General features: G+C 38.8%; 1 protein-coding gene across 1 annotated transcript in view; it reads left to right on the forward strand.

Annotated features, from left to right (window-relative positions):
• HS6ST3 (heparan sulfate 6-O-sulfotransferase 3) overlaps positions 1-24,065 on the forward strand; it is a 538,088-nt gene that overhangs the window by 262,674 nt on the left and 251,349 nt on the right. The window contains 1 exon segment of the mRNA XM_073348045.2: positions 1,460-1,464. Coding sequence (XP_073204146.1) covers positions 1,460-1,464 — 5 coding nt within the window.

Below are 24,065 nucleotides of genomic sequence, written 5' to 3' on the forward strand. Positions count from 1 at the left end.
ATACGCTGAGAACAAAAAAAGTCAAAATGTAGGGTGAAATGGTGCACCTGTAAAACATAAAATAACTTGAACAGTAGAGAAATACTCTACATATACTTGTGGTCTTGCAAATAACGTTTAGGGAGGGTTTTCCTCAGAAACGTTAGTTACATAATCCCTCAAGCATTCTGGGGAATGGGATTTGAGAGACACCATAGACTAATGTAACTTGGATTTAACAATTTGGCTCTGGCTCCCATGAAGTCTGGGCTTCCCATAGTAATTTGTATCTAAACAGGCTCCTGCAGACCCCAAAACTGCATAACAATGAAATATGGTGATTTTAAGTTATATGGAAAAAATTAATTATATTGACACATGAGTTGAGACTATGGTTAAAACTGTAGTAGAGAACAATTATCAGATGCATAGATGAACACCATTTGTTGTGGAAGAGTCAACATGGCTTGTCTAAAGGGAAATCCCATCTCACCAATTTATTAGAATTCTTTGAGGAGGTCAACAAACATGCGGACAAGGGTGATCCAGTTGATACAGTGTACTTGGACTTTCAGGAAGGACATTTGACAAGATCCCTCACCAAATGCTCTTAAGCAAAGTAGGCAGTCATGGGATAAAGAGGGAAGGTCCTCTCTTGGATCAGTAACTGCTTAAAAGACAGGAAACAAAGGGGTGGAATAAATGGTCTGCTCTCAGAATGGAGAGAGGTAAATTGTGGTGTCCCCCAGGGATCTGTACTGGGACCATCTGTACTGGGCTGTTCAACACCTTCATAAATGATCTGCAAAAAGGAGTAAACAGTAAGGTGGCAAAATGCGAATATGACACAAAATTACTGAAGATAGTTAAATCCAAAACAGACTATGAAGAGTTACAAAATGATCTCACAAAACTGGGTGACTGGGCAACAAAATGCAGATGATATTCAAAGTTAATAAATGCAAAGTAATGCACACTGGAAAACATAATCCCAGCTATACATACAAAATGATGGGATCTAAATGAACTAATGATTTTTAAAGAAAACCAGCAAAAATCTTTGCTGCTTTTACAGATCCAGACTAACACGGCTACCCCTCTGATTTTTAATGATTATTTTTTATTTAGGAATATTTAATTTCTCTCTCTCTCTCTCTTCTGCTCCCTTTTACCGCCACTCCATTCACCATAATATCTGAGCACGTCAGAGATATTTAAAAATATAAATATCTATCTTTCTTCCTTCCCAGCCTACAGAAGAAACAGCTTGTTCGTGTACAAAAATTATAGCTTTTCATTCCTGTATTTCTAAATGACCACAGTCCTCAGCACATTCTCCTATAATTTGATAATGCGTTCCACAGCCCAGGTGTAGCTTCTATGAATGTTCTCCCGACTCATAAGCTCCCCCTTGTAGGCTGACAGTTTCATGTTCCCAATGAAGTGTAGCTGTCATCTGAGGCCATGGTTGTGGAGGAAGAGATGGTCTCTCAGGTCCAAGTCCAATCCCTGGAGGGTTTTGAATATCAGGACAGAGACCTGAAACTGGACTCTGTATTTAGTGGGAAGCCAGCGTAGAGAGCAGAGCACCTCAGTAATGTGCTCAGTACAACTCATGATACTAATCAGACAAGTTACTGCCTTTTGTGCTCTTTAAAGCTTTTTCAGGGTATGGCCTTCATTCCTAGATATGATTTGCTATAATAAAGCTGGGATGGCCATGTCTAAGTCTGATAGGAAACAGCGTGGTCTTTTGGCAAATTGCAAATGAAGTGGGTGTTTTTGTAACAATGACTATTTAGGCATCTCCTGTCAATGCAAAAGGAGCCTAAAAGGGTTTTTAAAGTGTGGACTGATATCAAGAAGCAGATAGATGCCTTCAGTAGTTGAAGTGTTATAAATAGGCTTGGAAGGATTCAATATTTATTGGTAAATGTTAATTTCACCATACACATACAAATCGATGAAAAATATTTCCGTTAATGATTTTTGAAATTTACAGATAGACAAAGAATAAGGATATATACTTTGTCTATTTTGACGTGTAATGTTGACTATTTCTGTTTTAACAGTTACAAAGCTTTAACTTTCTAAATCCCAATGTCTACTGTCATTAAATAATTGTCTGACCCATCCCCCCCAGTTTTCTGCAACTGTGACAATGTAAATCAATAAACATTAAAAAAGCTTTGCAACCCCCTACTTTCATCCAACTGTGAAATTTTAAATTGATAAAAAAACTTTTAAAATGCTTTGAAATAGACATTGATACAACCAGAAAAAATTATATAAAAAAGATCAAATTCTGCCAAGACTAGTTATAAAGAAGAAAACTTCCTTCTTCAAACCATCATCACCTCAATCTTTCCTGGTTAAGCCTTAGTCAGATGCTGATTTCAGATAGGCATTGAGAAAGTTGGAAGTTGTTATTTTTTATGTAAAAAAAGATGTAGAGATCTGGACAGTATGGATCAATATATGTCTGTCTGGGTATCTGTTCGCTTACATGGTACTTCACACTTTCCAAGTACGCTCTTTTTAAAAAAAATTTGTTTGAATATTTTTTGCCTTTGAAGTATATAGGAAAAATATAAATTATATGACTGTTGTTGGTTTCGTGTACCAGTTGGCATAATCTTCAGAGGCAGGAACACCAGATTCTGGAGTCAGGCGTCTAGAAGGAACATCTGGATGTGGATTAAGGTTAGAGAGCAAATTGTGAAGAAGAAATTATCGAGCTGATTGGGACTTTTTTGACTAAATTTTTTCCTGAGAAAATTCCCGATTGCCAAAACTGAAACTGTTTGTGGAAATGGTCATTATCCATAAATTTTCTGTGTTGAACAAATTTTGAAAAAAGTTTTTTGAAATTGTTGAAATGTCCCATTTTAATATTTTCTAAATGAAAGTTTCCTTTTTTTTTTTTTGGTTCAAAACAACTTTTTGTTTAGAAATTTAAGTTAGAATTTAAGGCCAGAAGGAAGCACCAGATCAGTTAGTCTGATCATCTGTATATCCCAGGCCATTAAAACCACCCTGCTGCCTTCACAGCAAGCCCCAAAACCAGAATTAGCCTAAAGAACTATAGTCCTCAGGAGACTAAACCATTGTGTTTGTTTTCCTTCCTTACTATAAATTAAGGTTTAAAATAGAAACAAAACATTAAAAATATGTAAATAATACATTTTGATTAATCCAATCTGAAACTTTTTAGTTTATGAAAAAAAATTTAGATTAACTATCTGTCCTGATTTGGAATGGGAAAATTTTGAAGTCTTGAAATTCTCATGGGTCAGGAAAACCATTTTCCACCCAGCTCTTGAAACTGGGGATACTGACAAGATATTGAAAGTAACTCCAGTTTAATTGCTGATTAACTGAATACTTTCTTTAGTACAAACCAGCACGTGAAATATTTGCAGTGTTTCAAAGCTGGAATAAAGTCTAAACCTCTCAGTAAGGAGATTTATAATGGGTACAGTGACAGAACCTTTACTATAGGAAAATATTCAGTGTCCTGGTAATTACTACAATAAAATTAGTGAATGTGCTTTTAGAGCCTGTGTTTAAGAAAGGGTCCCTTGAGTTGAATATTCACAGTAGTTCCAGGCAGATGAATAAGCAGCATTATCTCTGTGGAATAGAGTCAGTTCCCTTGGATTTTTGCTATGTAGCTAGCTTTTTCCAGAAAGCCAGGCAATTATAGAATTAAAAACTTAGTCTGCACTAGATAAATGGTCAGAATGATTTGGATTCTTCAGGACTTCATCAAGTTAAAACCAATTTAAACATTTAAAAACATGCATGTTAAAAATTATTCATAAAATATGCATTATTTGCTAACTACAATAAACCTATCAGTCTGTCTAGAATTCTATTAAAGTGTGAATTAAATAAACTAATGGGCAAAGTGCAAACAGTATTTGAGCAGCACAACCATCTTAGTCCCTGATGATCACAATGTAGTGGTCTGGACAGTTTAATGGAATTGCTTCTTAATTACAGAACAGTCCTTGATAACCAAGAGAAAAAATTGGATTGGATAGTATTGATTCAAAGCATTTTATTTTCTCTTTAGGGACATTTCTAGCCAGCAAAACATTCACTGGTAGGCAGATAAAACAGCTGAAGTTCACCCTCTGCTTGATTCGATCAATAGTAGTCTACTCATATAACAAAATGTTGGCTGTGTTAATTTAGCCCTGGAAATATCATTAGATGCCACTGATGTAGAATATAAAATATATTTTGTTTGGATAAAAGTGTATCCAAGCCTTTTGAATTGCTCTTGATTTACCTTTCAAAAATCCTCAATAATACTAATTTTGACATGTTTTTTTCAAAACCTCTCATTGCCTGTCCATTAGGTTTTAATGCTCTGTTTACAATAAAGACTCAGTGTGCATTTCCCCCCGCCCACCCCAAGAAAACTTCACTCTTTGCTTAAGAGGCAATTTTTTGCCTTTGGAGGCTCCTGACGGGCATACATCCACGGGTAGAATTTGCTCTATAAAAATGCAACCTCATAAAGGGTTAAACAACAGTTTTCAATGGGGGAACTTAAGGCTTTAGGTACAAAATTTTAAGAACCCAGTTAGGACATGTTGACCTAAATTCTGCTCACAGACACTGCTGTCTTTTGCTTGGATAGACCCTGGCTTAGAGATTCATAGCAAAAGAAAATCCTTTGGGGGTATGTTGTAGCAGTCATGATCTATGAAATCATAGGCCTTCTTAAACAGGAGGCATTTATTAAAGAACTCCACTATAGTTTCCACACAGCTTGAGCTGCAGCCTTGTCACCTCATTTTCCAGGGTTCACCTGTAACTGGAACTCTATCCAGCACAAAATGAGGGGTCATCTGGAACTCTATACAGCACACAGACATCTAGTGACTGAATGTGTATGAACCTATTACACAGCAGAATGACAAGGCTAAAGCATCCTTTTTCCTGGGGATACCCAGGGACCCCGCACATTCCGAGTCAGGTGGTACTGTCTTAGAAGGAGGAAGAGAGTGATGGTTGGCAAATGTTGATTTTTTTTAAATGGTAACCACTGTACAGACCAGTTCATGTTCAAAGAGTTTTACAAATATTAACTTATTAACCTTGTGAGGTATGTAAGTAATAACCTCACATCTGTGAAATGAGGTTAAGTGATTGCTCAGGGCCTCATGTTAAGTGAGAGTCATAACTGAGACTAGTGCTCAGGTAACCTGGTAGTGCATTGGACTATGCTGCCTTTTGGAGATAGAATTCTGGTCTGAAAAACGAATGGCTCTAGTTCATATGCCATACTTTTGCCACATTTATCCTAAAATAATATGCAAAGATAAAAATTAGTGCTGAGTGCTCAAAAGCATACAACACAACTGGAAATGGACAAAGGTTTTAATCATAAGTACATCTTCTGTTGAAGCTTCATTAGCCCTGTTTTTTGCTTTTCAAATCTCTTGTGTTTATTTGAGGCACTTATTCAGCAGCTAACTTTTTTTTTTAAATACTTGCTTCAATAATGATGTGCTGCAGAAACCTATGCTTTTTGAATTGCATTTTGGGATTGAAATTCCATGATCATATTACTGTTATTGTATATATTCTGTAGGAACAAGTATGTTATTAACAAAAACAGGGGCTGCCATGTACGGTAATGAAACAAACAGGGACTGTGTGTGTAAGAAGTAGATAATATGAAGTGGGAGAACATTCACAACTTGAGACAGTTCCTGAGACACAGGTATATTACAGTGTGAGAAATCCCAGAGACAGGAAAAACCCAGTGAGCTGCTAATGCTTGATTGTTTTTTTCCCTTTTCTACTAGAAACAAACAAGAACATGAAAAAGTTCCCTATGGCTAGGTGGGGAATATTGAGAACCGAGATTATTGCATTTCATTGCAGTGAAACACAAGTAAAGTTGACCTCGGCTATATGGCTTCATAATAACCACTGGAGTCTATTTGATAGCTAGCATTGATCACTGTGTCAAAAATTCAATGAAAGTTTGTTTGGTTGCGGCATATGTCATAGTGCAGTCTCATGTAAGGTAAAATCTAGGCTGAGTAACGTTTTGTTGCCTATGCACAGTATAAGATCTCTGTGGTGTCACATTCTGGGGTGCAGTCCAAACCAATGAGGAGTTGTCACCACCTGCCCAACAACCTTGGGTGCCTCACAATGGTTTGGTGTAGCTCTAAACTGGGCCACTCACAAATAGCCTAACCGGACGCAAGTCCAGGGGTGCTGGAACATCTCTGCACCTGTATAGTGGGGATGCTGGAAACCACTTCAAGCCAGGAGGTGCAGCAGCACCCGCAGCACCCATGTGCAGGTCACACCCTGAGTGTCTGGATATAGCTGCAGCCCTGGTTCAACAGCTCTGATCCCAGCAGCCTGTCAGCAACACACCAGTCACACTTGGACTTCCACCAGCCTCGGTTACCATTTGAAAGGTGACCCCAACAGACCCCCCCAGTCCTGAATTTTCCCAAAATGTGTATCCTGTACTGTCCAACCATCTCCTAGACAGTTCAGATATTAATGGTCGGTTGCTCTTGTACAGAGTCAATAGTCAGTAGTTCACTACTTTATCTGGAGTTACCAAACAGTTCAGTTTAAACACAGCACAAGTTTATTAACAGAAGAAAAGATTTTAAGTGAATTAAAGAGATAAAGTTAGAAATGGTTATAAGCATGTAAAACTGAAAACAATCTTCTAAAAGTCTAAAACTTGACTTCTAGCAAGTTTTGGTTCAAGTCTTTTGTTCAAAATGGCCTTTCTCACCTACAGCAAGATGGTGTCTGACCCTTTCCTTGATCAGAATCTTTCCCAGAGGCCCAGCGATACTGAAGCCTTTGTCAGCGTAGGTGTGAGAATTTAGGGTTCTCTGCCCCTTTCTTTTATAGAGTAGCGAAGCTTTGAAGTAGATTCTTCTGAGGGTTACCCCCTCAAAATAAAGTTAGTTCAAGTAGTAAAGCAGGCGACCTGGCGTCTGGTAGTGAAGAAGGCTCCATGCTCTTTCTTCCTCCACATGTGTTCGCTGAAATGGCAATAGTTCTATTTCCTGCCATCTCTGCCCCCCCCCCACTATCTTGAGGAACCAATTTACTACTTATATGTAAATTGAGGTAAACACACATTCCTCTAACAACTTTTGCCTACTAAAAGCTGTCTAGTTTTGAACATGTGCTAACATACAGGGGGAATTCATAACTTTACATATGATGTTGCTACACACATTTCACCATGATATTGAGCAGCAAGATATTAGTTTCCAAATGATATCTCACAAGGAGTATTTTGTACAAAAATTATTACATTGGTATGTAGGGTGTGAATACATGGATGCTTTTGGTCACACGTGGCACCTATTTGTGATATCTGACATTGTTTAACTTTATACACAGAATGTGTTACATAGAAAGCCTTGTTATATAGTCTTGTTCTTAGGAGATGGCAAATTGAGTTTTGTAAAAATTAAGCAGCCTTTGCAATCTCGAGTGTCTAGGGTTTAGAGCCCGAGCTCCAGCCTAAGCCACAAGTTCAAACAGCTATTGTTAGGGTGAGCCTAAGTCTGTCTACCCAGGCTGCACAGCTTGCTGCCATGGCCTCTCCAGACATAATCTAATTGAGCACAGATTAAGGGTATCATTTAATTAAATGTGATTATTTTCGTATTGGGAGGGGATGGGGATCCAGTTTCCTTTAGAATATTTTGAAAGTCCTATGAAATTTAATTCAGCTGTTTTGGAAAGTTTTTTTTTTTTTACTTAAGTTTTTTTTATACCCATGGACATCATTATACAGTAGCAGCAGAAGTAGCAATGTTATAGTTAAGGTTGAAATGCAACTTATGTTATATAAAAAAAACCAAGGCTGTCAATTGTTCATTACTAGGACCCTACCAAATTTATGGTCCATTTTGGTCAATTTCATGGTCATGGGATTTTAAAAAAAAGTTATTAACTTCATGATTTCAGATATTTAAATTTCCCAGTGTTGTAGGGGTCCTGACCAAGAAGGAGTTGTGTGGGGGAGGGGAGGTCTCAAGGTTATTGATGGTGGGGGTTGCAGTGCTGCTAACCTTACTTCGGTGCTGCTGGAAAATTACCTGCATCCACATGCTGCAGAGAAAGGAGAAAAAATCCCAAGCCAATCTGACCTGTGGGAAAATTCCTTCCTGCTCTCACGTTTGGCAATCAGTAAGACCCTGAATATGTGAGCAAGAAGCAGCCAGCCAAGCACCTTGTCAAGGTTCTTTCCCCACTCTGAACTCTAGGGTACAGATGTGGGGACCTGTATGAAAACCTCCTAAGCTTACTTTTACCAGCTTAGGTTAAAACTTCCCCAAGGTACAAACTATTTTACCCTTTGCCCTTGGACTTCCACTGCCACCACCAAACGTTTATCTGGGTTTATTGGGAAAACGTTGTTTGGAAACGTCTTTTCCCCCCCAAAATCCTCCCAACCCTTGCACCCCACTTCCTGGGGAAGGTTTGGTAAAAATCCTCACCAATTTGCATAGGTGACCACAGGCCCAAACCCTTGGATCTTAATAATGAAAAAGCATTCAGTTTCTGAAAAGAAGGATTTTAATAGAAGAAACAGTAAAAAGAATCACCTCTGTAAAACCAGGATGGTAAATACCTTACAGGGTAATTAGATTCAAAACAGAGAATCCCTCTAGGCAAAACCTTTAGTTACAAAAAACACACAGACAGGAATATTCATTCTATTCAGCACAGCTATTTTCTCAGCCATTTAAAGAAATCATAATCTAACACATACCTAGCTAGATTACTTACTAAATTCTAAGACTTCATTCCTGTTCTGTCCCCGGCAAAAGCATCACACAGACAGACTCAGACCCTTTGTTTTTCTCCCTCCTCCCAGCTTTTGAAAGTATCTTGTCTCCTCATTGGTCATTTTGGTCAGGTGCCAGCAAGGTTACCTTTAGCTTCTTAACCCTTTACAGGTGAAAGGATTTTTCCTCTTGCCAGGAGGGATTTTAAAGGTGATTACCCTTCCCTTTATATTTATGACACCTGAAAAAGAATGCTCGGTGCTACCTCAGAGCACTGGCCCTCCTCATCCATCCAGTGTCCCATCTCCAGTCATGGGTATCCCAGATGCTTCAGAGGGAGGAGATTCAAACAAACAAACCCAAAAGACTCTCTGGGTGGGTGGGTGAATCCCTTCCTGACCTTGCAGGTGGCCATCTGAAACCCTAAAGCATGACCTTTTAGGAACAAACAGAAACTGGAAGCAAGCCCCAGAGCTGTTGAGCCCTCCCCCCTTCCTTCACAAGCAACCTTGTCATACAATCTCTCCTAAATTTGTCCAGCTCTCTGATAAAAGTAAGTTGTTTGCCCTTGCAACTCGTATTTGGAGGCTGTTCCAGAACCTCATCCCACTGATGGTTAAAAATGTTGTTCTAATTTCCAGCCTGAATTTGTTCAGTTTATATCCTTTTGTTCTTGTGCCAACATTGTTCTTATAGCTCTTCACTTTCCTTATTATTTATCCCCCTAATGTATTTATAGAGAGTAATCATATCCCCTCTCAGCCTTCTTTTTGCAATAGTCAAGCTCTTCCAATCTCCTTTCATTACATAGGTCCTCCATTCCCCTGGTCATCTTAATAACTCTTCTCTGCACCTCTTCCTGTTTAAATTCATTTTTCTTGAACATGGGTGACTAGAATTGTGTCCAGTATTCAAAATGAGGTCTCACCAATATCTTGTACAATGGCATTAATACTTCTCTATCTCCTACTGGAAATTGTTGAACCTTTTCCATGGCTGCATCACATTGATTGCTCAAGGTCATCCTATAGTTGACCCACACACCCAGGTCTCTCTCCTCCTTAATCACTTCCAACTGATAAGTTCCCCAACTTGTTGTAGACCCTAAATGCATGACCTTGTGCTTTGTACTATTGAATTTCATCCCATTTCTGTCACTTTGTTCCTCAAGGCCATCCAGATCTTGATGATTTGTTGATGATACAAAGTTGGAATGCATGATCAACAAATTTCATTAGGACTTCTACTTTCTATGGCAACATCATTTAATAAAATAATTGAATAAGATTGGTCCCAAGACCAATCCTTGAGAAACTCCATTAGTAACTCCCTCCAATCCAGTAATTCACCTTTCAGCATAACCTGTTGCCAACTCCCCTTTAGCTAATTCCTTATCCATCTTCCAGTTCTTGTACTGATCCCCAACTTCCCTAATTTAACTAATGTGTTCCCATGTGGTACTGTCACTTTACTGAAGTCCAAGTACACTAGATCCACTGCACTTACCTTATCAGTTATTTTCTTAAAGGAAATCAGATTAGTCTGGCATGATCTATCTTTGGTAAACCCATATTGCGTTACATCCCCTTTACGATTGTCCTCCATGAATTTAATTATTCTTTCCTTTACAAATTTGTTCTAAAATCTTGCATATTACTGATATCAGAACAACAAGTCTGTAATTGCCCAGATCACCTTTTTCCCCTGTCTTAAATACAGGTACAATATTACCTACTCTCCAGTCTTATGGTACTACACCAGAGTAGATTTATTAAAAATCCTTGCTACCAGACCGGAAATGTCATGTACCAGTTCTTTCAGTATTTTGGGATGGAAGTTATCCAGTCCTCTTCATTTGAGTGCATTAAGCTCTTTGTTTCTCTTCCCTCTTAGATGTGGTGATTTCTGCTTGTAGACGTTAGACATTCCATCAGCTGCATGGCCTTCATACACACGTTCCATATTATCATCCTTACTGAAAACCAAGGCAAACTATTAATTTAGTTTTTGGGCCACATCTATATTATCTTTAATCTCCTTCCCATCCACACTGCATAGCAGGTCAAACTTATCTTTCCTTATTATTTTTTTTATTTATAAGCTAAAACCCTTGTATTTTAATATCTTTGGCAAAAGCTAATTCAGCTTGACTTTTAGGAGTTCTCACTTTATTCCTCCATTTTTCTAACCTCCACAATGTAGTGCTTTTTTGTTGATAAATCCTCTTTTCCATTCCTTATAGGTTCTTTGCTTACTCCTAATATTTTTGAGGTTGTTATTCACCCAGCTGGGTCTGGACCCTTTCTCTACTAGTTTTTTCTCCTTGCTTCAGATACAAATTTCAGTTAGATTTTTAGATAGTGGTGTTAAAAAAAATTCCAAGCCTTCTCTACGTTTAGGTCTTGAGCACTTCAGTCCTATTGACTTCTGACTAATTCCCGTATTTTCCCAAAGGCGCCTGCCCTTTTGAAATACAAAAAAAAAAATCACAGTAGATGAGCTGGTTTTGATTATTCTTCCACTTTATTTAATCTGAATCAACTCATGATGACTCAGTCCAACTCATGATGACCAACTCTATGATGTCCTTGCCTCTTACCAAAATAAAGTCTAAAATTGCATCCCCTCTTGTTGGTTCAGTGATAGTTTGATGAAGAAAACTCATCTAGGAATAACTGGGTCCTACCAGTAGTAGTAGCATTTATTCACCAATCTATATCCGAGACACAAGGTGTGTGAGGTGATATCTTTTATTTGACCAACTTCTTTTGCCTTGAAACTTGTCTCTGTCATCAACAGAAGGTGGTCCAACAAAAGATATCTCACCCATCACGTCAGTCCCAGGATATTAGAGAGACAAGGCTACAACTACACTGCATACAATCTATATCCGGGAAATTAAATGTTTCTCTCATAATGTTAATGAGATCTCGGTCCATATCCAAGTTTGATTCTGGGGGTCTATATTCCCTAGGACTATCCCAATAGAACATCTTATACAATCCTTCCCCAAAATAATTTTGAGCCAAACAGGTTCTGTTTTGTCCATATCACTTTTTTCATTACAGTGTATAAGCAGTACTATTGATGTACAGCGTTACCCTATCTCTCCTAAATAGGGCATATCCTTCAATATCTGTATTCCAGCCATGAGTGCTATTCTTCCATGTTTCTGTAATCCCTATAATAGCTGGTTTGACATCCTGCACCAATTCCTATATGTTATCGCCCAGACTCCTTGCATTTGTATACAAGCATCTCAGTTGTTTCCTTCGGACCTCACCCAGTTTTCTAGCCAGATTAGGTATAGTTCTTTCACTAGCTGTAACACCTATAAACACCTACCTGACTACCATTCCAATAAATGTGTGTATTTTCTTTTTTCCTTGCTGTCCATACTATTACCTTGTGATCCCTTACTATATCTTCATTTAGCTGATTTTTCCTTCTCTTTTGTATTGTAGCAAGGCATGGAGATTTCACAAGACCTCTCAACATTCTCCCCTCATCTCCTAGTTTAAAGCCCTTCTTATCATTTGTGCCAGCCTTGATGCCAGATGGTGCCCCAGCTATTTGAATGGGGTCCTCTTTCTGTGAATGCTTCCCGGTGATCTGTCATCCCAAAAAGCTTTCCTCATAGCACCAATCCTTGACCCATCTGTTGATCTTCATTATCTTGTCACACCTTCACCCACCTTCTCTAGGGATTAGAAGTATTCCACTGAAAATATCCACTTCTTTACGCATCTTATCCAGGCTAGCAAAGTCATCCTTGATCCATGCCAGTGGGAATCTAGCAATGTCATTCATCCCAACATGCAGTTCAATTAATGGATTCCCCCCACTCCCATCAGGATCCTTCCATGCCTTTTCAGCCTCCATGTGCACATCTCAGATCCTTGCTCTTGACAGACTGGACACTATTCTGTTCTCTGGATCTGATCTGACAGGTTTTTTGATTCTTGTGAATATGTACTCCTCTGTCACATAGACCTGTTTCTTCCTGGTGTTGGTATGAATATGTCGTCCTTGTCTTTCCTTAGGCTCTGGTAGCTGGCTGTTTCCATGATCTCTTCCTCTCTTCTGTAGAGACTGGCTTCCTTTTTGTTCTTCCTTGCCACCCACTCATCTGCTTGTTTCTTCTCATTTCTTCTCATCTCTATTTCTTGGACTAGATGACCTCTTGAAGTCTCTTCCAACCCTAATCTTCTATGATTTTATTATCACTCCCCAGTGCAGAAAACCTGTTTTCCCAATTGGTTTAATCACCACTACCTGGTCTCTTACCCTGCCTTGTCCTAATAATCACATTCTTCCATAGATCACCCTTCTCATCTGGCAGTCTGCCAGAAAGTCCAGGTCCTTTTATTCAGCGGGCATCTGCTAACGTTGAGTTCTCCTCTTTCCTGGTCTGCATTATACCTTCACAGCCCCATCTGAATTTCAACATTTTCTGCAGCTGCATCTCTTATCCTAATATATTCTCTGTCATTAGCTTTATCAGGTGACATTTCATGCATAAGTAGCTTCCATCAGATACCCAGTCAAGGATGCTGTACATCCTGCAGTTTTTGCAGCCGATTACCTTCTTTGTGTCCTTTCCTCCTCGGGTCACTTCTAGTGCTGCCTCAGTAATCATCATTATCTCTTCCTAGAGAAAAAGAGAAGGGGTAGGGGTGTCACTGGGTGCTGCCACTGAACCCTGGCTCCAAGCATTTGTTGCCATATTCAGTCTCAATTAAGGAGGTTTATTTTATAACAAAGATTAAAAAACAAACAGAAGGCAATCTTAAATCAGTACCTGGATCCCTGGCTTTAGGGACACCCCTCCTGGGGGTATCTGGCTCTCTAGATCCTAGCAGCATCCTTGCCTCCTCCAGCTCTCTTCCCTCTTGGAGCCATAGCCACAGATTTACTTCCTTGAGCCCCTGGCTCCAGGGACTCACCACAGGAGTTAGTTCCATTCCATGTAGCCTTTGTGGCCCAGAGATCAGCCTGCCTCAGTACTTCCCTCCAGGGCTCAGCCTGTCTCTGACCTTCCTTCCCCATAGCTGCCTCCTAGCAGCCCTTTATGGTCACAGGTGTAGGCCGGACCTCTTCAATTATCTGGATTAGGTTCACCTGCACCAGTCCAGGGGAGCTGGGCTCAGTCTACCCACTAAGACAAGCTACCCTGTGACGGGGGATAAAAGGGGGAATATCCCCCCAAACTCCCACCTACTGACCCCCACAGAAACTCTTCTGTTAATTACTGTTTGCTAATACCAATGTTTGCTAGTGTCAAATATAAAGGGAAGGGTAACCACTTTTCTGTATACAGTGCTGTAAAATCCCTCCTGGCAGAAGCAAAATCCTTTCACCTGTAAAGGGTTAAGAAGCTAAGGTAATCCCGCTGGCACCTGACCCAAAATGGCCAATGAGGGGACAAGATTCTTTCAAAGCTGGGGGCGGGAATAAAGGGTTTGGTCTGTCTGTGTGATGCTTTGCCGGGAACAGATCAGGAATGCAAGCCTTGCAACTCCTGTAAAGTTAGTAAGTATTCTAGCTAGAAAATGCGTTAGATTTTCTTTTGTTTAATGGCTTGTAAAATAAGCTGTGCTGGAGGGAATGTGTGTTAAGGTTTTGCCTAGAGGGATTCTCTATGTTTTGAATCTGATTACCCTGTAAGGTATTTACCATCCTGATTTTACAGGGGTGATTCTTTTACTTTCTCTTTAATTAAAATTCTTCTTTTAAGAACCTGATTAATTTTTCATTGTTCTTAAGATCCAAGGGTTTAGGTCTGTGTTCACCTGTACCAATTGGTGATGATTGTTATCAAGCCTTCCCCAGGAAAGGGGGTATAGGGCTGGGGTGGGGGGGGATATATGGGGGGAAGACATCTCCAAGTGGTCTCTTTCCCTGTTCTTTGTTTAAAACGCTTGGAGGTGGCAGCATACTGTTCAAGGACAAGGCAAAGTTTGTACCTTGGGGAAGTTTTTATCGTAAGCTGGTAAGAATAAGCTTAGGGGGTCTTTCATGCAGGTCCCCACATCTGTACCCTAGAGTTCAGAGTGGGGAAGGAACCTTGACAGCTCATGACTGGCTTTCAAATCTAGCCAAACTAAGTCAGCACCACACCATTACTAAGGGATTTAAGGAAGCACTGAATCAAGCCACACACCTGGAACAAATCACACACACACACACACAAAAAAACCCACAAAAAACTACCTCCAGAACAGAACACAAAATCATCACTCTCCTCTTGGGCCAAACGCCTACAGAAACTCTGCTGTTAGCTGCTAGCTATATAGTATTAGTTACAGCAGAGGCACAAAGATGCTGCTTCATATAATGTTGAAATTAATTGTCCTCCATGGGTCATTTTTGTAACCTTTCTGCCAGGAGGTTAACAGAAGTAAAAAGCATGGGGTTCATTATATCTAGGGTCCCTCTTGACAAATAACTGTACCCCACTCAGCAAACTAGGAAAACTAAGCCTCCATAGGTGTCCTTAATGGGCCGAACTTCCCCATTTGCAAGCACTCTGAGACTATGTGCGCACAAGGAAATCTTTATTTGAGGAGAAGGAATACAGTTGCATTCTGTTCCTGTGTTTTTTCCAAGTGTATCTCTCCCCGCTGCCCCTCCCCCCAAAAAAGTAAAACATCCCTGCCTTCCAGGTACATTCTCACTAATTAATCGAAATCCCTTCCTATCCAGCAGTGAGAATGTCCTTTAGCCACACAACATCATCCATCCACCCAGTCAGTCACCCAGCAGAAGTTCAAATGTCTCTCCCCGACCCCCACCACACACTTTAACCTATCTTAGTGATTCAGTTTTAGTAAGAATCTAAGTAGGCATGGACTTACCTGAGTCCACTCAGCCGTTGCTGTCTCTCTTCTGTGTCATCTGTTGCAGAAACTGTGATTTCTCCCTGGGAGAGGAGCCAAGAGCACTAAGGACCTTTGATTGGAGTCCTGGCTGCTTGAAAATGAGCTCTTTGCACTCTCTGGTCTCCCAGGGAGCCCACTACCCATCAAAGTCCAAGTCCCACGTAGTTATGAAGCCTTCCCAAATGTCAGTAGAGGAATTATGGGTAGCTTTTGGCCATAGGGCTTACACTGTGCTGGTGTGGATGTTGGGATGACTTGTTTCTCTTATACATGTGCAGACTGATTAATGGAGGGTCATGTGTTTGTTTAATTGTGACACCATTTTAATCTCTCAATTGTTTGATACTTTGATTTACACTCTGAAATAAACTTATACCTTTCAATGTGTGAACACTCACTGTTATTTATTTGTTTTTATATTAAGGGAATTAATTATCAATCTTCTTCATCCCCAAATGGTTAATTGAATGTTAAATCTGAGATGAGTTAACTAACTCGGACACATTGCATGTAATGTAACCAAAGTGGTAAAAATATGAAAATATAATAATTGAAATAGGCCATATTTAAGTTGTCCCCAACTGTCCAGAGGTTGGGCTTAATGACCTTACTACTTGAACAGTAGTGAAACTATGAGGGATGAAAATTAAAGACTAGGCACTTCCCCTCCCCCCCGCCCCAAAAATAAATCTTTAAATATCAGGTTAGTGTAATCTGGGACTACAAACACTTATGGATGAATCATAACAGTATGGTTATTGCATTGCATCACTATAGGGGGAATTGTTTGAGTGCCTTAACTGTGCCTTTCCATACTTTAACATGTTTAGATTTCTTTCCATTTAAACCCAACTCTGAATGTCCTGGGTTTGTAATGCTTTCCTTTGTGATAATTACTATATCCTTCTAATGTTTCTACTCTTATTACTAATATGTACACCACCTTACTTCCAGTTTGATATCATTTTATCTGGGAATATAGTAATAGTCTATACTTTATGGGTCATATTTTCAAGCGCTCAGTTTCCACTTAAGCACATAGGTGGTCTGATTTTCAAAAGACCTAAGCTCCCATTCAGGTACCTGGACAAAGTGGTCAGGTTGCTGCAGTGTTGGAGCAATTCTGAAGACCTGTCTACTTCATTTAGGTGCTTTAATGGGAGCTGAGCTCTTTTCAAATGTTGTCCCCAGTGTTGGTGCCGCTGGTCCTGCAAGTGCAAGAAATTGGAAGTACAATTGTTTTGGCAACCTTCTCTTTCATGTTCCTAACTTTTGTATGTATAAAATCTTAATCATAATTATACATTTTTTTACATTTAATCTAAATAACTTGTCTTATGGTGATATCATGTTCTGATGGACACATTAAAAATCCTTTTTAGTTCAAGAAAAGCTATTAAATAATTTCAATTACTTCCCTTTTCATCTTATTTATCCATATCCTATGGGGGGGGAATACTGGCTTATAAAAGAAATAAATTGTTTCCAATATGTCTTTAACAAATACCATAAAATAGGAGAGGAAAAGGTTATTTTTTCAGGGAATTGTTTACATAAAATAGTACGAAAGTGATAAAGAATAACTGTTTTCCAGCTGCTAAAAAACTGAGTATGTTCTTCAATTCCCTTATGTTTTGTAATGCAGATTCATTTTAAAGTACGTCTTTTGCTAGTGCACCTTAAATATATTTTAGAATTATTTTACCATGAAATTAGTTTTCTCCCTCATTGGCTTAGGTGAATCCTTCTTTTTGATCTATGCTGGGACATTAAAAGTGAAGCCATGACTGCACATACGGTTTTTGTAGGTTTCTATCAAAATACATTCTGCACCAGACGGCACCCATTGAGATTGGAAGTTATTTGTGTAGCATGCTTCTCCACCTCTCACCAAGGGTCTTAATTCCCCACCTTATACTTCTGCCACCAAAACATATTTACATATTTATTAACCAGAGGGAGGAATTTCAATCTCAAGAAGTGCAAAGAAACACAGGGCTCTTTAGGAAAGAACTTTAATTTAAACTCTAGCCCCCTGAGTTTCTTGCCCTACTAAACAACTCCTTACAAAATATTTCCTTTCTTTTGTCTTATAAATTAGAAATTGGGAGACAGGCTTTTTATGTGCAAGTTAAATGCGGCACTTAAAGAAATAAATTGTCCTGGATAGAGAATTTGGCCTCTTGGTACTTCGGTGTCCCTGGCCCATTAATGTTTTTTTCCATCTTATCTGCAGGTAGCTCATTTTTTCTCTCCTTTTTTTTTTCTTCTTTTATTTTGCTTATAAAAAGTAATATAATAGTAGTGAAGAAAATTGTCTTATGCTTCTGATTTACACTGCCAGTACAAGAACTTTCACAGTACAATCAAAGGGCTCTTTACTACTTTTATTAGGAAGTTAAGGTTACATTGGAGGAGTTGAACTTTATTTTAGGGTCATGAATTTTTTTTTTTGGAGAAATTATTGTTCCTGAACCTCTATGGCTTTTCCTTGTTGCTTTTCATCAGAATATTCTATATTGTTTTTAGCTGGTATTTTTTTTTAACTTCCTTCTGTTTTAGATTAAAAAAAAAACCTAGTTTCTCTCTAAGTTTTTGCACATCACAAATAGAGTTGTGTAAATCTTCAGAGATACGGTAATTAGATTTTAGGCATTTGTGCATTCCAAATGATCTCCATAATTTATTTTCCTAAAATAAAATGTTACTTAAAATGTAATACAACTAAAATAACTTTGTTTTACTAAAAATAAGTTTATTCTAATGAGCAGAACATTTTAATACATTAGCAAAATGCTACCCATAACTAGGTTTAATGGAAGTCAGGAGGTTATGGGTCAAATTTTCAGTGTAGTCACCAGCAGAATCTGGTCCATATCACTGAATTCTTCATACCCTTCTGTATGTGCTTAATGTTACTCATGTGAGTAGTCCATCTGAGTTCCTGTGCAGAATTGTTTGCAGGATTGTGGCCTGAATGCGTCACTTTTTGTTGTAGGCTTCACTTTTCTGGAAAATTTAAAGAAAACAACATTACAAATGAAAAAAAGAAATCTCAACTCCCACCAAGTAACCCCCTAAATAAAGAAAAAACCAACACTATTTTAAACATCTTTTATTTTTTTGAAAAACACCTTTTAGTGCCTTGCACCAGCCAGGTAACACTCCTGGCTAAGGAGCATGGAACACTATTACTTCTAGAGCTTGTTAAAAATGCATTCTATTACTCAGCAGGAGGAGAAGAGAACCTTTGAGAGAGGCACTACCAGCATCCCAAGGCTGAGCATGGTGTCTCCATATTGCATTGCAGTACATGTCTATATAGTACTAGTCTGTGCTTTCTTAAGGAACAAACAATTCAGCTCATTCACAGACAGGGCCCAGTTCCTGCGTTGTGTATGGACAGACTTCTGCACCTGTGTGGAGCACATTGAAATCAGTGAGACTCCACAAAAGCAAAGTATTCTGCTTGTGCACTTTGCAATGCAGGACTGAGGCCTAGGAATCTCCTTATGGTTGCTTGAAGCACAAAAACGGTTCTCGGAGGCTTATTCAACACTTCTAAATTTTAGAAGTTGAAGCTGCCCCTGCCCTCCAAAAATCAGCACAAACTTCATTCTTCTCATTTCAGGGCAGTCTGTAGAGAAGGTGCTGGTGTCTGCAGATGTATCATTTGAATTATTTAAATCCACATTAATATGCACCCTTGACTGAGCTCCCATAATAAAATGGTGAGTTGTTACAAATCTTGTATGGAGGAATGCAAGCAGCTATTAAAGGGAAGTGCTTAGTTCATATCTGCCCCCCAAATTTACATTTTATAAAAAAAATAATAAAACCAAAGCCAACAGTTTTTACCATTTTAAAAAAATGAATTAGAATCTTTCTGTGAATTTAAAACACAATTCCTGATTTTAAAAAAATCTTTTAAAAACCAATAAACATTGCCTGTAGGATTTGCCATCTAGATATTATAGCATTGGGCCAGTGTCTGAAAACTTGAAAGGGGAAGCCAACTAGAAGCTGATATTGACTAGTCTGTTTTCATTATCCAGTCTTGGAGAATTTAAAATATAAAAATACAGCATAAATAGTGAAGAGTAAACTGGATTTTTAAAAGTCTTTCAAGTATTTACAAATTTTAAAAAATCATTAGTAACATATGTAAGGAAACATATTTTTAAAAATGATTTATAACCTGTCAGTGTCTCTCTAACACTGTATGCAGTACATATGCTGCATGATTTGATAGTTTAATACGCTGTAAAATAGACTGCCATTATAATGGAGGCCACCATCAGCTCTGTAGTTCAACGTGTAGCATTTTGCCCTGATACGTAATGCAATTAAAAGAATGTTCATTGATATTTTTAGAATGTGTGCCCTTAAAAACTAGTGGGGAAATACACCTGCTGGGTGCCAGCCAGTTGCTGCTTCTGTCTGGGACCAATGTTTCCTGTTCTCTCTCCTCTTTAGAAGTAGCTTCATGCTGCAGTATCAATATATGATGTGCAGGTGTATAACATGGAAAGAAGATGGATATCTTCAGTCTTTGCATCTACTGCCTGGGCAACCTTGGGCCATGATCCTGTATTTTGATCTGCTCAGGTGGACCTTTGACTTCATTGTGGGGTCTTTTAGCAGGCACAAGGCATCTGCACATATAAATCAGTGTGCAGGATTGGAGCTTCAAATTTTATAGGCTTTGTTTGTATGCTCCTTGCTACTATTACTGTTTCCCTCCTCTTTCTAGCTACTTCAGGCTGCCACTGCTAACCCAACTCTTCTGCCAAATATACTTGCCTACCAGTTGGCATTCATCCCTTCTTCCTCCATTTACTAGAATAAAAAAGAAAAGATCAGGAATAAAGACTTCAGTTCATTTCTAGACATATGTGAAACCAGATCAGCAAAGCATTAACTGTGGCCAGTATTTGTGGGTTTAGATTATTTGGCCATGTATCCCTTCTCTTTTGCAGATAGGAACTAGAAGTTCTGATTAGTGATGCTCATTTTGTCTAGCCCATCTAGCTAGTAGATAGCATTTGAGATGCTGGTAGCTAGGTATTCCCTCTGACCTCTAGAGTGGATGAGGGAAGAACTCTTGCTGTCTCTCCTCTGTTGGGTCCCATGTGGCTCAGTACATATTTTTCTCTTCACCTGTACCCTATCATAGTTGCCAGTGTGTCAGATTTTGCGAGAGACAATTCTTTAAATAAGTTGAAGATTTGGAGTCATCTAAGTGGTATCCAGATGCCTGATTCATGGTAATTGCTTATGCCATGAAAGTGCCTATTCTTATGCATAGATTGGCCTCTACTTTAAGAGATGAGCTGTGATGTCGCACAGTATGAACAGGGGCTCACTTTTTAAAATTCAGAAGGCTTCAGTAGAAAATCTGATAATGAATATAAATCTAATGTTAGGAACTGTAGAAAATGTATAAGGTTAACTAAGGGACACAAGGAGAAATCTATCATCTGCGGAATTGAGGACAATAAGGAGTTTTTAAAATATGTTAGGAACAAAAAAAAATCCTGACAATGGTATTGGTCCATTACTAGATGGAAATGGTAGAATTATCAATAAAATGCAGAAAAGTCAGAAGAGTTCAATAAATGTCTGTTGTGTATTTGGGAGGGGGAGGAACAGATATAGGTTCATCATATGGTGATAACACTTTTTCCATTCCACTAGTGTCTCTGGAGGAGGTTAAACAGAAGCTACTAAAGTTAGACATTTTAAAATCAGGAAGTCCAGAAACCTTGCATCCAAGAGTTCTAAAAGCGCTGGTTGGAGAGTTCGCTGGACTGGTAATGTTGATTTTCAGTAAATCTTGGATCACTGGGGAAGTTCCAGAAGACTGGAAGAAAGCTAATGTTGTACCAATTTTTATAAGGGATAAACATGATGTGATTATAGGTCTGTCAATCTGACATCAATCCCAAAAAAAAATGGTACAGCTGATACGGGGTCGATTAATAAAGTATTAAAATGGTAATATAATTAATATCAATCAGTGTATGTTTATGCAAAATAGATCCTGTCAAACTACCTTGAGATTTTTTTTAACAAGATTACAAGTTTGGTTGATAAAGATAAGAGTGTTGAATGCAGTAATCTTAGTCTTCTGTAGTACTTTGATGTGGTATATTTTATTTTGATGAAAAAATAGTGCAATATAGAATTACCATGGCACACATCAAATGGATTAAAAACTGATTACCTGGTAGGTATCAAAATGTATCTGTAAATGGGGAATCATCATTGAGCAGGTATGTTTCCAGTAGGGTCCTGCAGGGATTGATTCTTGACCCTATACTATTTAACATATTTATCAGTGACCTGGAAGAAAACATAAAATCATCACTGATAAAGCTTGCAGATGATACAAAAATTAGGAGAGTGGTAAATAATGAAGAGGACAAGTCACTGATTCAGACCGAACTGGATTGCTTGGTAAACTGGGCACTAGCAAACAATATCCATTTTAATATGGCTAAACGTAAATATATACATCTAGGAACAAAGAAACAGGCCATACTTACAGAATGGGGACTCTATCCTGGGAAGCAGTGACTTTGAAAAAGTTTTGGGGTTGTGGTGGATAATCAACTGAGTGTGACTCTGTGGCTCAAAGAGCTAATGCTATCCTGGTATGCATAAATGGGGGAGTCTTGAGTAAGAGTATATAGGTTGTTTTTCCTATTGTATTTGGAACTGGTGTGAACACTGCTGGAATGCTGTGTCCAGTTCCAGTGTACACAGTTCAAGAAGGATGTTGACACACTGGAGATGTCTGAGAAGAGCTACAAGAATGATGAAAGAATTGGAAAACATGTCTTATAAAGTTAGACCCAAAGAGCTCAATGAAGAGGACAGGTCTTAAGATTAACCTTCTCTTTGTTAAGCTAATAGATTTGACTTGTTACAAGCTATAAACATCTACATACAGAACAAATATCAAAAAGGGACTCTGCAGCCAACAGATAAAGTATAAAATGATCCATTGGCTATTAGTTGAAGCTGGACAAATTCAGACTAGTAATAAGATGTACATTTTTAACGGCGTGAATAATTAATCATTCCAATAATTTACCAAGGGTTGTGGTGGATGCTTAATCACTGACCATTTTTAAATCAAGATTGGAAGTTTTTCAAAAAGATATGCTCTCAGAATTATTTGGGGGGAAGTTCTATGGCCTGTGTTATATATAAGGTCAGACAAGATGATCAAAATGGTCCTTTCTGGCTTTGGAATCTGAGTGAAATTGCATGGGACTCAATTTATGAATCCTGGAACAATGCAGCTATGAATCCATTTTGCTAGGATTTGAACCTGTTGTTTAGACCATTAGCCCAGTTAAATCAATTCTGCACCTAAATCATTTCTGTTGCCCAAATCAATCGATTCTTCCCACAATCCAAATAAATCAATTCTTCTGTCCCCAAACCCCTTAATTTTCCCTGCTATATTTGGCAGTATTGTTCTGCATTCATTGCCCTCTCTGCATCTTAAAAGAACCTCAGCCTCCAAGCTCCTCATCCTGCAGCTGGGCCCTCTGCTTCTCACTCCTGTTTATCCCACCTGTCTTGTGAAAAATGTTACAGTTCAAGCTGCTCTGCTCCTTCCTGAAAAACTAGTGTGGCACCTCAAACATCTCCAGTTAAAGGAGCTGTGGTGTTGGATGACGGTAAAGGACAGATCCTGATGTGAAGGTCCCCTGCAGCCCCGGGTTATGAATGAGGGGCACCTCTGGAAACCAGGAGTAGAGATTGTGGAGCCTATCAGCTGCCATCATCCCAGGATATTTGCTAAGGCCACCTCCAGTTCTTCAAGGAGTTGTGAAAAATTTACAGTTGAGCCTATCAATGTGAGACCATTGGTAGCTATGTGGCTTCACCGTCCTATCTGGCAGTTGAGAAGCAGGTCAGCTCGGGGAGTGAGAGACAGTGTGTGTGTGTGTGTGTGTATTGCTGAGAGGAAGTCAGTGAGTGAACCTGTAGGAAGTTGGAGGGGCTGACATGAGTAAAAAGGGGTGGGCAAAACAAGAAAGCGCTGTGAGCATCTAAAACAAAGATAAAATCAAATTCCTCCTATCAAGAATAGAGGCCATAACCCCTCCTGATTAATTTCAAATCCATAGCATCTCACAAAGTCTCCCCAAACTGATAGATAACAAAGGTAGCAATAGCAACAACAAAATTAACTAACCAACCAACTAATTAAAAGCTGCCATCTCCACACTGGGTGAGACAGGACAAAAAATAGGCACTGTTGAGATACAGGTTTAAAATTTTTATTAAAGCTAATGTTAAAATATATAGAACACAGGTTAAGAAGAGAGTGTCTGTACATCTGGGTATAGTGCTTAGATTATCCACAAATACAAACTTT

This window comes from Lepidochelys kempii, chromosome 1 (genome assembly GCF_965140285.1).
Source record: "Lepidochelys kempii isolate rLepKem1 chromosome 1, rLepKem1.hap1, whole genome shotgun sequence".
NCBI classification, from domain to species: domain Eukaryota; kingdom Metazoa; phylum Chordata; order Testudines; family Cheloniidae; genus Lepidochelys; species Lepidochelys kempii.